This window comes from Callorhinchus milii, unplaced genomic scaffold (assembly GCF_018977255.1).
Source record: "Callorhinchus milii isolate IMCB2004 unplaced genomic scaffold, IMCB_Cmil_1.0 Scaffold12, whole genome shotgun sequence".
Lineage (NCBI taxonomy): Eukaryota > Metazoa > Chordata > Chondrichthyes > Chimaeriformes > Callorhinchidae > Callorhinchus > Callorhinchus milii.
This window is the reverse complement of record NW_024704753.1, coordinates 6,742,426-6,756,741: the sequence shown is the minus strand read 5'-3', so window position 1 is coordinate 6,756,741 and position 14,316 is coordinate 6,742,426. Positions and strand designations below refer to the sequence as shown.

The 14,316-nt window shown below is 35.8% G+C and overlaps 1 protein-coding gene across 1 annotated transcript in view; it reads right to left on the bottom strand.

Moving 5' to 3' along the window:
• The window catches only part of adamts9 (ADAM metallopeptidase with thrombospondin type 1 motif, 9), a 129,779-nt gene that overhangs the window by 31,369 nt on the left and 84,094 nt on the right, over positions 1–14,316 (bottom strand). Inside the window, exons 30-36 of the mRNA XM_007895184.2 lie at positions 12,913–13,083; positions 6,033–6,206; positions 4,365–4,565; positions 2,022–2,151; positions 1,771–1,865; positions 1,564–1,658; positions 1,316–1,449 (exon numbers count right to left, since the gene is read on the bottom strand). Coding sequence (XP_007893375.2) covers positions 1,316–1,449; positions 1,564–1,658; positions 1,771–1,865; positions 2,022–2,151; positions 4,365–4,565; positions 6,033–6,206; positions 12,913–13,083 — 1,000 coding nt within the window. The remainder of the gene's footprint in view (positions 1–1,315; positions 1,450–1,563; positions 1,659–1,770; positions 1,866–2,021; positions 2,152–4,364; positions 4,566–6,032; positions 6,207–12,912; positions 13,084–14,316) is intronic.

The following is a 14,316-nucleotide window of genomic DNA, read 5'->3' as shown; positions in this document are numbered from 1 at the left end:
AGTTTAATGTGGAGAAATGCAAAGTGCTGCATTTTGGGAGGAAGAATGAGGAGGGGCAATATAAGCTGATGGTATAATCTTAAAGGGGGTGAAGGAACAGAGAGACCTGGGTGTTCATATAAGGAAATCTTTGAAGGTGGTAGGACAGGTAGATAAAGCTGTTAAAAAAGCATATGGGATGCTTGGCTTTATAATTAGGGGCATAGAATACAAAAGTCAGGAAGTTATGATGAACCTTTATAAAACATTGGTTAGGCCTCAGCTGGATTGTTCAGTTCTGGGCACCACACTTTAGGAAGGATGTCAAGCCATTGGAGAGGGTGCAAAGGAGATTTACCAGGATGGTACCAGGAATTAGGGACTTCAGTTATCAGGAGAGGCGAGAGAAGCTATTAGGATTATTCTCCTTGGTGCAGTGAAGGTTAAGGGGAGACTTAATAGACATTTTCAAAATTATGAGGGGATCTGATAGGGTGAACAAGGAGAAACTATTTCCACTGGCGGGTGGGTCAGTAACCCGAGAACACCGATTTAAGATAGTTGTTAAAAGAAACAGAGGGGAGGTGAGGAAAACATTTTTCACACAGCGAGTCATTCAGATCTGGAATGCATTGCCTGAAAGGGTGGTGAAAGCCGATTCGATAACAGCTTTTAAGAGAGAAGTAGATAAGTATTTGGGGAGGACAAGTTTGCAGGACTATAGGGAGAGAGCGGGGGAGTGGGATTGAATTGGTTAGCTCTTTTCAAAGAACCAACACAGACACGATGGGCCGCAAATGGTAAAAATAATACTTGTGAGGCGAGTGCTCTAACTACTAAACTACAGGACTCCACTGATAACAATAACAGCAGTAGTAGATTAAAATATGACTGATTCTGATGCCACTGGTTAAATCTGTTTTTGATCAAGTGAAAAGACCAGACCTAAACATGGTACATGTATAAGATGACATTAAATTCACTACAGTGCAATTTGTTGGAATACTGCAAATCAACAATCTATTTTGTTTCCCACTGCTGCTTTAACATCAAATGTACAAGAACTAAGGAGTAGTGACATAAGAGATAGGATTATTGAGCAGATTTAAGAGTCATAAACAGTGCGATATAGTTGGATATAGTTTGTTTAAACAAATACTTCTGTGTTTTGCTATGTTGGGTAAATTTGCAAAATCAATCATGTGCATGTTTTTTTTCCAGTTTATCATATAAATGTACTTTATTTACATTTTGGTGAATCACAAATCATTATAATTAATTTGGCTGGATGCATAAGTGGCAATGGAACATGCAAGATCGCTTCTGTTGTACTCACTTATTATTTGCATAGTGCTGATGTCCAGTCTTACTTTGCTGAAGCTGGAAAAGCCAGCTGCCAGGTAATCTCTTCTGCACTGGCAGTCATGCCTTCGACTTCCATTATATGGACACTCTGCAGGATTGTTCAGTCTAAATCAAAACAGAATCTTTGAAACGTATGTCAACAATGACACATTTGCAAAATTATAAACTCATTTATAAAGCGAACACTATCTGAACTAATAATCTTCTATCCTTTTGTACCTGTAGCCGTAAACTTCTGAGAAATTTTCTGCATCACCACTTGCCAGTGTAACATACTCTCTGGGGTTATCTGACAGCATGCCAGCACAAAAGATCTGCAACAACATCAAAAAAAAATTGATCCAAAAAATAGAACAAATGAAGCAACCAAAATTATATTTTTATGACTGCTCTTTCTGTCATATTTAAACATGTCCACGATTTTACCTTCACTTGCTTTCCTTGAATATTAAGAGTGTGATCACCATCTTCCATGAAGCCTTTGAATCTTTGTATCTCATTACAGCTCTTTGGAAACTCACCTACATAACAAATATGGTTTTCATTAGAGGATAGAAAACAGTTCTAAAAAAAATCAGAAACAGACTGTATACTTGCTAATTTGCTTAGCATGAACAGAAAACAGATGGGAGTATTTTACAGTGACGTGGGTAAGGGTATAATAATCCACATCTTACATTTTCCACTCTGGCAGGTTCTCCTCTCTTCTGGTTTAATGTCCAAACTGCACAAATTACTTAACTGTCCACCATTTGTTAAACACTGTACTGAGCGTTGCATTACTCCCATTCCACAAGTCACTGAACACTTTAAAGTGGATGAAAAAAAGAGAAAATTAAGCAGCTTTAATGGTAAAATGTCCACAAATGAAAAGCACCACCAATAATAATCTAGTACAATATTGTGTTGAGATAAATGGATACATTAATCTGATGTAAATGTTATTGAAGCCATTAATTATATTTTTCATAGAATAGTTGTTTATTGTTTGTTCCCATGAAATAATTTGATTTCTAACTAACAACCAGAAAAATTGGATATCAAAACAAAAATGTATAGAAAATAAATTTTATTCACTGCATTATTATTAGCAAATTCCAAGTTCTAATTAATGTAAAGTTGTTTCAATTACAGAATCTGCAGAATTAACAAAAGGGCAGGAGGATGATTCAAAGGTAGAAAATTAAAAATTGGAATTCAATTGTCTGTCAAAATAATTTGCTCTAGTAGCATGGAAACAACCTGATAACATTGCATTTGAATGATTGAGAAGAAAAATATCATCTCATGTTGGATGGGCATGACTCCTTTGCAATTCATAGAAAAAAAAGTATAAAAAATTAGAAATTGGAATTTGGGAAAAGTGTCCAACAATCAAAATTTTTTCCATTTATTTAGGCAGCAATTTATCATTTGTGTCCTGTACTTTAAAACAAACCATAAAGGTCAGAACAGAATATAGCACAGTGAGGTGGCACTAATTAAGAGAGCTAAGCCACACACTGGTTATCTGAATATATGCATTTGTGATATTCTGGTCACAGTGATGGACTCATGAAACGGTGCTGAGTGGAGGGAGCCATTTCCCAGATAGGAGGGGCTGGTAATTGGAGGTAAAGTCATCTTGGGCTGCTCTTTTGTACCTTTTGCAGCCTGACAATGACACAATTGCAAAATTGCAATATAATTTACATTGATATTGCACCTTTCAAGTCAGTAAATTTCACACAGCAATCCATTTACGCTTGATAGGACCATTATGATCTCTTTCTACTATGCACCTTGAACAGTAGCTTGGTGTAGTGCTAAAGTCACAATTTTATAGACATAGTAGGTTCAGTTGCTCACTCTCTTGGCTCAGGAATAATGTTGAGCTGGCTGACAAGTGGCAGGAAATAAACTTAAAGACTTAAAAACTATAGATACATATTCCACTTGTTAGGCATCTGCATGACAATTACTTGCAAATGCAAGTATTATTATTATTTGGTATCAAATAGCGGCTAGCACACTGCTAATTAATTTAACTGTGCAGCACCAAGATAATATTATATTATTATTATAAAAATTCTCAGTTGATATTGGACTGATTTGAAGTCACTTCATCCCCCCTTCCACCCACACACACTATTAGTATTACCTTTTTATCACGTACAATCCTAATATCATAGTGACAAATGGTTCCAAACTTCTGACACTGATGTGTGCATGGAATGGACCTTTCAGTCTGAATTCTGCTAAAATGTAGAGTGGAGCCAGGTCTAGACCTCAATAAACTCACCAATTGGTGTGAACGCCTAATAATAATCCCTCCAAAACAAAACAATAAATTGGTCATTTTCAATCCACGACTGTTTGTGGGACACTGCTGTGTGCAATTGGCTGCCGCGTTTCGCCCACAAATATACGGTCAATTCACTTTACAGTCTATTCTGTGAAGCACTTTGAGACGTCGAGAAGATGTGAAAAGCACTATATCAAATGCAAGGATTATTATTATTAAACAGGCATTACTTTGCGGAGGGGTGAGGAAATATGTACTAAAGTGCTAACATTTAGTTGCAAATTTTGGAAATCAAATGAACAAAAACAAAGCATTTTTGTCCACACACAGTCAAAACCACTTTACAGTATATCCTGTGTAGCCCTTTGAATCTTCGCGACATGATAAGGCATTCTATCAAATGCAACAATTAGTATTATTTATGTTTTCTTGCAAGATTAATAAGGGAGTAAATGAGAAATGGCTCGTGTTTTGAAACATCAAAATGTTTCAAAAGTTTTAGCTTAGCAGTTATATAAAGCAGTAAAATTTATTATATTGACGCATTGTTCAGTGAGTTAAAACTATGGTTTCTATTGTGATTCAAAATAATAATTGTTCTACAATCTTGCTATAAAGCATCAACAGGATTGCAGTAGATTGTGTCAAATTAAATCCAGTGTTAATTACTGAGATTTAAAGAAAAGCATCAAGACACAGAGTTTGTAATTTTAAACACATTTCAGATTGAACTTACTCTTCCCCAGTTTCCAACTCTCCACGAGGCAGAAATAGGGCATTCACCAATGGAGCAGGCACGGATGTTCGGTGGTTGCACCCCTGGACAGTTTGTTGTTGTCTGATGATGATAGCTGTATTCATAGAGGTCTTTGCCGTTATAAACTTCACTGCAGGAAACGAGCCTTTGTTGATAGCCACTTCCACAAGTAACTGAGCACTGCGGATAAAGGCACATTGTCAACATTTTTTGGAGGCAAAATTGCATTATAATTTACATTGATATTGCAGCTTTCAAATCAGGAAATTGCATACAGCAAGCCATTTACTTTTGACAGGGCCATTATGATCGATTTCTACTTGAACAGTGGATTAGTGAAGCTCTAAAATCATAATTTTATAGAGATTAAAATTAAAGAGTGTATTGGCTTAGTATTAATAATACCTTTGTATTGCAATGATTTACTATTAGAATTGATCACAAGATCAGTTTGGGTCAAGAAGGTTCATTGGCCCATTTGATCCCATCTTTCCTGAATACCCTGCCCCCCACTACCATTCTCCCATCGCAGCATCTAGCATTTTAAAAAAAAAATGAATTCAGTGTTCTGACTTGAACCACCCTTTATGGTAACCCTGTTCCAGTTGTGAATTACCCTCTGGGTAAAAATACATTTCCTGGTGTCTGTCCTGAAATTATCCTTCGCAAGACTAAACATGATTCCTCTTGTTCTGCTGTCTCAGTGAATCCAAAGCTTATTGTTCTGGATTTAAAATCTTGTATATCTCTATAGATCAGACAGAACTTCATAATTCATGATCAATCTGATCAGCCCACTTCATATGCCATCCTCAATTTATCTATCTATATTAAATTTCTTTATTCGATGCATGAATAGAAAAATTGTCTTGCATGCACATCTTTATCTGGGTCTAGCCAGGAAAAATGATAAAAGAATGCTTTGAAGTGCAACAAGACTTTCTGTCCACAACATCTGAAGATCTTTCTTTGTCCTCACAAAAACGATGGATTATGGCTCAATTTCTGGTAACCACAATATTGCATAGCCAAGCACAAAAATGAGATAACAATCTCATTAAATGTCTTTCTTGTGCTCAAATAAGACAGAATTCGTGTTTAAAAAGAAAACTGAAAAATATAGTTTGGCAGTAATGTAGCAAAAATCGCTACTGTACTTAGAAATCATCATTTGAAGATAACTTATTTTATATCCACAACCAAAATGGTTATTGTCAGAGGAATCATCCTCAGCACCTTGTCATGCATCCCTGAGTGAAGAAATAACATTTTCTAGAATTTGTTAAAAAGAGAATTGGACAATCAGATGAAACAACATCAAACAAGGTTTACGGCTTACACAAATCTGAAAATGTTACAGGTTTCATACATTGATACAGACCAATAATCCTCCAAATTAATGATCATTTTTAGCACCTTGCTGGCACATTTGCCGACAAAAATAATCAATCCACTTGATAGTGATTACTTCAAGCATTTTGAAACCTTTCAATGTGAAAAATACAAGATCTTTCTTTCACTTAACTATTAAAAAGCTATTAGATTTTTTGAGAACTTTGATTCTGATGTATAACATATTGAAAGACATTTGGATTCAGGCTTTTTACCAGTTCAACAAAACTGATTTTATTCAGATTTTTTTTTTACCTCAGACCATTCTCCGGTAATCCATATGTATTCACAAGGTTGAGTATTGCACTTCTCCACACTGGACGGTCTTTTCATTTTTACTTCACAGTTATTACTCTGCGTCTCTTCATTATTCTGGTTAATGCAGGTTACTTTACGGTACCTTGTTCCAGTACCACAGGTCGAACTGCACTGTAAATGGAGGCACAAGAAAATAAAATTATTAAAATGGTATAATTATTCTCTAAAATAAAGCTTACAAACAAAGCAAAAAATGCTAATTAGAGGCAAAAAGTATTGAGCAGTTGTTTGTTTTCACTCACTATAATGTGCTTAAAGGAGAAATAAATATTCGGGCCCATGGATAGTATTTTGAATGCCTCTGTATTACCACATCCCTTACAGTGATCACTGTACAATATCGATTATTCAGTGTTTCAAAGCCACAAATACCATTGGTGAAAAATGATAGCAAACAAATCTAAATGGTAAAGAATATAGAAATATATGTTAGTACTATCTACAAGTACCTCTTAATCAATATCTACATATATTACTAATACCTAATCACACCACTAACAAATTGATATCTATTTTTTCTACTCTCACATTTATCATTTACAGGCAGTCAAGAATTAACTACCATAGTAAATGAAATTGGAAGCATGGAGGAAAACTAGTGTTTCTCCATTACTCAAACTTCAAGTGTGCAACTAATGGTACAACATTTTTTGTGATCATACCATCGATATTATGCCTCAGTTATATTGATGGCAGCCTGAGAGTAGGCAACAGTGGCTATGCCATCATTAAGTACTGATGTTATCACCCATTCTGGATGTGTACTTACCTAGTCGTGCTGCATGAAACATCAAAACTTATTTCATTTGGTGTTTCAAAGGAAACACAAGTGCCTCTGTCAATTGAGGCTATTTACCTTTTAAAGGTCACATATCAACACTGGTCTCTCTATTTATCTTCCAAGACAGTAAAGACAAAGAACTGATTTATCATTTCCTATTTAGTACCTAAAATCTGTTCAGCTACCCTCATGCTTTCTTGAGGCAGAATAGCTGACAAATCCCTTTGCAATTTTTATTCCCAGTCTGGTTCTGTCAATAGTGTACTAGGTAGATGTATGGTCTGCTTTGTTTCACCACTGCCCAACATTGAGATGTCCTTCATAACAGCTTGTTATTGAAAAACAATCACTCAGTTAGCAGATGTGCATTAACCCTGACAACACACATGCACTGTAATTTGAATATCCTGTGTTACACCCAGTCTCAGAAAATAGTAGCATTAACCAAAACAATGTTACAGGATAATATGTTTGATTTAAAATGCACTTTAAAAGTAGGTTTACCGAGAGATACTTTGTCATAGGAAAAACACATCTGTCACTGAAACATTTAAAAGATACACAAAAATTACCTATGGTTTAAAGAATTGTAAATATAAGCATAACAAAAACGAATTATATTTCTCAGAAACTCTTTTAAACTCGGCAGAGCCAAACAAGGTAGAAGACAGAATTTTCAGCTGTTGACTTGATTAAACAGAAATCCATTTGTTATCTTGAAAGGTCAGTATTTTAAGTTTATTATTCTCAACTTTTCTGTGTTTGGGAGGGGAAGGGAGGCAAAAAAGGAGATCACAAGTTTTAACCCTAACATTTATTGGGGAAAAAATACATTTTAGCACAGTATTCTATTGGTCGCTTTGAATTAGATCTCACGACTGTATGCTTTTGGAGCTAATTCTGCATATAAAGTATCTATGAATTCTACCTTTACTAGAATGTACATTCATGGCAGAAATTCAGGTGTTCCACAAAGACATAAATCATGCTAATGTTTTATTCATTAATGACCTTTCAAATTCAACAGCAGCATCCCCTTCGTTATGAATAACGTGCACGATTTAATGTATTATTAACAGTGTTTGTGTGGTACATTTTCCCTCAATGTTCACCGGCACAATGTATTAAATTCTTGTAAGTATAAATGGATTTGTGTTCTGTGAAGTGCAAGAAAATTTCATCACAGGAAAGTTAAATCATCCATGTAGAATTCTATTAATGAGCATGCTGTGCTGCTAAACTACTTCTTTAGGACAGCTCTCTGTGGTGCAACATTTTTTTAAAGGTTAAACCAGTTTGGAACTAATCTGGAGTGATTGTTGTGCAGTCAGTAGGATACAAAAGGGGACTATGGCCCCTTTAATCTAAGATCTGTAGTCTTAAAGCAGTTGAATACAAATCTGTCGATTCACACAATACGTTTTAAACAAAATGGCATGTCCTTCTACAGCCATTGTGTGTCTGCCTGCTCTGTCCAGCCTCTCCTGATACCCTGGGGTTGGGAGCCTAAGTCTCCAATTAAGAAATGTGGCATCAGAAACATTTTAACTTCTAGCAACAAGTTATTGAATTGAGAAAACCGTACCAACAACCGAACATTTTGAACCATATGATGTAAACTGTTCTGCAAATGCTAAGTTAATTCTACACCAGGAAAACAAAACCAACATATCACAAATTGTTACCAAATAGGTGAAACCATAAATATTGCTATGAATATGAAATTCAAACATGCCAATTTGCTATCAATTAGAAACAAAGGAACGGTTTTAATAAATTGTCAAAAATAATAATAAATAATAAGAATCCTTGGATTTGATATAGTGCCTTATCATGTCTTCGAGACGTCTCAAAGCGCTTCACAGAATAGACTGTAAAGTTAATTGACTGTATATTTGTGGGCGAAACGCGGAAGCCAATTGTGCACAGCAGTGTTCCACAAACAGTCGTGGATTGAGTGACCAATTTTTTAAAGGAATTTTGACAATGAATGGAACAGTTCAAAAAGGAAATAGTCAATATTACAGTCAAAAGTATTATGTTACTTGTATAATGTCTGTATAAATCAATACATAGAATGAAATTTGAAATTTCATGAATTGTCACTGTTCATTAAAAGTGCAAAATACTTCATCGTGCGAGCTACTATTTTATTTGTTGCATTTATTGTAATAGTATGATGTGTTTACGAGAGGTATTACCACGTAGTTACTGATAAAGGGTTCTAATAAAGGCTTCACAGCATTGTTTACCTTTCCCTATAAATATGTAGTGTACAGAGATCACATGAATTACACAATCAGAATCCGTGGCTGGCAAATCTAAACCAATTAAACAGAAGTAAGGCAGAAAATGAAACTGGCCCTTCGGGGTATTTTGTGAGCTGACAGAATCAACAACTACTTGAAAAAAACAGCATTTGTCTTTGAACTTTTTCTTCTCTTGGGAATTATTTCACCCAAAAAGATAGCTATATGAAGCCAAGATTTGGGTAATTGAGGGATTTTGTGTGCATGTTTGAATTGTGTTATGGAATTTTCTTATTTGTGGTAATTCTTGTTGTGGTAGTGACATTTGAAAAGAAAAGGTACTTGAACACATCATCATTCATCGAGGAACCGATTTTTATATTTCTATAACCTCAAAGTTAATAGTTTGCTGCCTGACTAACTGTTTCTATTTGTTCTTGCTTAAATTCTGAAATTCTACGGCTTCTAATTATTTTCCTTATTCCTTGAAAACACAAGGATTTTCTCTGATGTAATTGTTTTGAAGAAAGTGTAAGTACATTAAAATTGAAAACAGGCTGATGTCCAAACTGCTTGTCAGACCATTCTGACCTTGCCATTTTTGAAGAATTTTAAGTTAAGCAAGCGATGCACCACTTATAATGTACTTACAGGCATGAGGCACGAGACTCTAGTGGATCAAATGTACCATTGTCTAATTGAATTTGGTGCCATTCTTACTTCCAAACACATGACAAGAGATGTATAGTTGAAGAAGCTACATCAATCCATTTAATTTTACTTCCAGAATATTCATCCTATTCTTTTCCTTGTTACAACATGAAGCAATCCTCAGCATTTTTAAACACATTCACTGCTCTTCACTCTTTTCACCCTCTTTGGTAGTTCATTCCATCCGTTAATTACTGTAAGATCTTGGTTGCATTCCTCAATACCATCATTGCCCCGAGCTTTGTGCCATTTGCAAATTTACATATTTTGCATTCAGTCTCTAAATCCAGGTCATATAGGCACAAGAGGAGTCCAAACACAGACACCTGATGTATCCCATTCAATACCTTCCTCTATTCAACCAAGCTTGGAAGATCACAAATATAACACTGGTATTTAAGAAGGGTGGGAGCAATTACCCTGACATCAGTAATAAGGAAAATTCTAGAGTCTATGATTAGCGATGTTGTCGTGGGGCACTTAGAAAGTCATAATATGATTAGGCAGGGTCAACACAGTTTTATGCAAGGGAAATCATGTTTAACAAATCTTTTAGAGTTCTTTGAAGATGTAACTAGCAGTTTAGATAGGGGCGAACCAGTGGATATAGTGTACTTAGATTTTCAGAAGGCATTTGACAAGGTGCCACACAAAAGGTTGTTACATAAGATTAGGGTACATGGAATTAAGGGTAATACATTAGCATGGATCAAAGAATGGTTAACAGGCAGAAAACTGAGAGTAGAGATAAATGGGTCCTTTTCAGATTGGTAGGTTGTGACTATTGGAGTGCCACAAGGATCAGTGCTTGGGTCTCAATTGTTTACAGTCTACATCAATGACTTAGATGAGGAAATAGAGCTTAATGTATCTAAATTCATGGACAATACAAAGCTAGGTGGGAAAGTAAGCTCTGAGGAGGATACAAGGAGGATGCAAAAGGATATACACAGGTTAAGTGAGTGGACAAGAAGGTGGCAGATGGAGAATAATGTGGGGAAGTGTGAAGTTATTCACCTAGGTAGAAAAAGTAGAAAAGCAGATTATTTTTTAGAGGGGGAGAGACTAGTTAGTGTTAGTATTCAGAGGGATTTAGGTGTCCTTGTATACCAATCACAGAAGGGTTAGTATGCAGGTACAGCAAGCAATTACGAAGGCGTTTATTGCAAAGGGGTTAGAGTACAAGAGTAGGGAAGTCTTACTGCAATTGCATAGGGCCTTGGTGAGATCGCACCTGGAATATTGTGTGCAGTTTTGGTCTCCTTATCTAAGAAAGGATATACTCGCCTTAGAGGGGGTGCAACGTAGGTTCACTAGGTTGGTTCCTGGGATGAGTGGGTTGACCTACGAGGAGAGGTTGAGTAGACTAGGGCTATATTCTCTAGAATATAGAAGAATTAGAGGTGATCTTATAGAAACCTATAAGATTCTTAAGGGCCTTGACAAGGTAGATAGTATGAGACTGTTTCCTGTGGCTGGAGTATCTAAAACTCGGGGTCATAGTCTCAGGATTAAAGGTCAGCCATTTAGAACTGAGTTGAGAAAACATTTCTTCACTCGGAGAGTAGTGAAATTAAGGAATTCTCTATCCCAGAAGGCTGTGGATGCTCAGTCATTGAACATATTCAAGACCTAGGTCGATAGATTTTTAAAAAAAGGAATTAAGGGATATGGGGATAGGGCAGGTAAATGAAATTAGGTTAGAAGATCAGCCATGATCTTATTAAATGGTGGGGAAGGCTCGAGGGGCTGAATGGCCTACTCCTGCTCCTATTTCTTATGTTCTTATGTTCTGTCCTAATGGCTACCTTCTGCTTCTTGTCCTCTAGGCAGTTACTAATTTGCTCCCGATACCGAATGACATTAGCTTATAAAGAAAACTCTTATGTGGTACTTTATCAAAGGCCTTTTGGAAGTCTATGTACACTACAGTGCCATATGGCTTCCCATTCGGCTGTCATTTTCTCAAAACATCTACTGGTTAAACTAGAGATACCCCCTATGAATTTGTTCCACTGGCTGCGTGCAAAAAATGTTCATTTCACTATCCTTTGTTAGCAAACCCCTTTATAGTTAACAATTCTCAGATACAAAACAGTACTTCCAATAAATAAAATAATGCTGCTTAAAAAGCTGCCATATGCACATCTGCACTACATTAGAACAAATTTCCACCAAAGAAGAGATTAATTTGCAGCTATGGTTGTTTTTAAAGACTTTTCTTGGAAATATGCCTGTGACATGTTATAAATTTTCAAAGCATGCACGATTCTGCATGCAGTCCTGAAATCCTTTAAAAAGTAATGTGGCACAACTAATGTTCACCTACCACAATGGGGCTCTCTAATTGATTCCAGCTGGTGGAAGTGAAAAGGAGCTCCAGGGGGAAGAGGTGGAGAGGGAGAACTCATTTAAAAAATAAAGAAAAATTAGCCTGCAGACATGCAAAGGAATTTCGGCTGTTTAACAATCTATTTTCAGCTCAAATGAAACTTTTTCATGTATAACTAAAAATAAAAAGTTAAGAATCATACAAACATTCCAAACAACCTTTGCACTGTAATCTCCCATATTTTCCCTTTATATTGCAGATTGTAACTAATTTATATTGGACTACAGTACTTTAAATGTTCCATCAACCAGAACTTGTATACAAGCAAAATGCAAGATTTGTAAGCATTTAAAATAAATGTGTGCACTGCACAGAAAAACCTAGGATTTTTTTAAGGTTTTACATTTGAAGACTAGTTATTGCAGTAAGTAGATATTTCAGCTGGATTTGTCTTTTATGCAGGCAAGTATCTGTAATTCTTTGTTCCTTTAGTTAAATGATCTCTAAAGCAATATCAAGTTTCATTTATCATTTAATTTCTACCCAGCTGAGATTTTGTCCTTCCAACTATTCTGCTCCTTGGCGATATGTCAAACATCTTTCTAACCACATGAAGCCAGCCATCTGATCCAAGTTTACAACTCACACCTCATGAGCAAAGTTAGACTGGTGCATGTCAGGAAGAGTGCCTTTCTCTTGTTTATTCTGAATGGGGCTTGTGCTGCCTGTTGCAGCTATACTTACTTTTTGCCATTCTTCCACATGCCAGCTGTAAAATGGACATTCTCCAGCCTGACAGCGTTGAACTGAAGCAGGTTGTGTGGAACGATTGCACTGGGTGTCTTCAATTGTTCGGTTTGAGATCTGGCAGAAGACTTTTCGTTGCTGAGTTCCACTTCCACATGAGACTGAGCACTGCAGAGTTTGGAAAAGGTAGGTTTCAGTGTTGCAAATTGCAGTACTTTAATGCTTGCCAAGTTAAGCTTTTATTGAATTGATCAAAACATTATGCTGTATATTCTTTTTGCTTGATTCTTAACTCTGTTAATGTACTACATCTGAGCAATTAAAGTATATGATCTGTACTAGCATACTGCAACATAGTCTGGAACGCAATTACATAGGCAGAATTTTGGAAGAAAGAATTTTTAAAACTGACAATTCATGGAGCATTTACAAATGTAAAGTCACTGTTATAAGACCTGATCATAGTGATTTTTTAAATCTTACTAAGGTAGCATCTGATCAACTTTACAACTATTATATGTGAAACTTTGCATTGTTATTCAATGGAATAACAATGGAAACCTGGTTGTTAAATTCAGTTAGCTTTTTGTTCGGATTGAGAGAACCTAGCTTTTGTGCAAGGGTTAAAATCATTAAAATAAGCAAACTTTGTAGGGAACTTCTGTGACATCAATTGTATACTTTGAAATGAATTAAACTGACAAGCACTGCCTTCATTTACACCAGTAGTTCAAAATCACTTACTTAAATTACGTCAGTGAGTTAAAATCACTGCTGTAATTTATATCAGTGAAGAATTTAGGAACACCGCCCAATGCATGGGGGAGGGTAAAAATAAACATTTCTTGTTTTTTTCCTGTGGCAGTGAAGCAAAATTCTTTTGAAGCTTATTGAACTAAAAACTGTTGCAAAACTGAATAATTTATCCTATGAGATACAATTAGGGTACATTATGCTTTATCCGGTTTGGCAAACAATATATGGCATGATCGATTACTGCTCCATACTTTTTTTTNATAATTGATCAGCTTTATGAGAAATTGTATCTCAATATTGTAGCAACTTGGCATTCAAGCAGTGGTCTGAAAGCACCAGTTCCATTAGCTATGTTTGAACTTTGGAAAGCTCTTATTAGTTACTATATAGAAAATGTAATAATAATAGCTGTGGTGTCTAGTTGCACACATAGATTATTTAATGTTAGAGGCACTAAGGTTGAGACACATCAGCTTTGATTTCAGGTGCGTTGTACCAACAGTTCCTAAATCATATTTTGGGATTGCTATTGCTCATGATTGTTTCACTACATCTGAGGAAATAAGCAATATCACCATAGGTCATGCTTGAAAAACATGCCACACAACATGAATGAAAACAAATAAAACTGGTATCAAGGCTGAC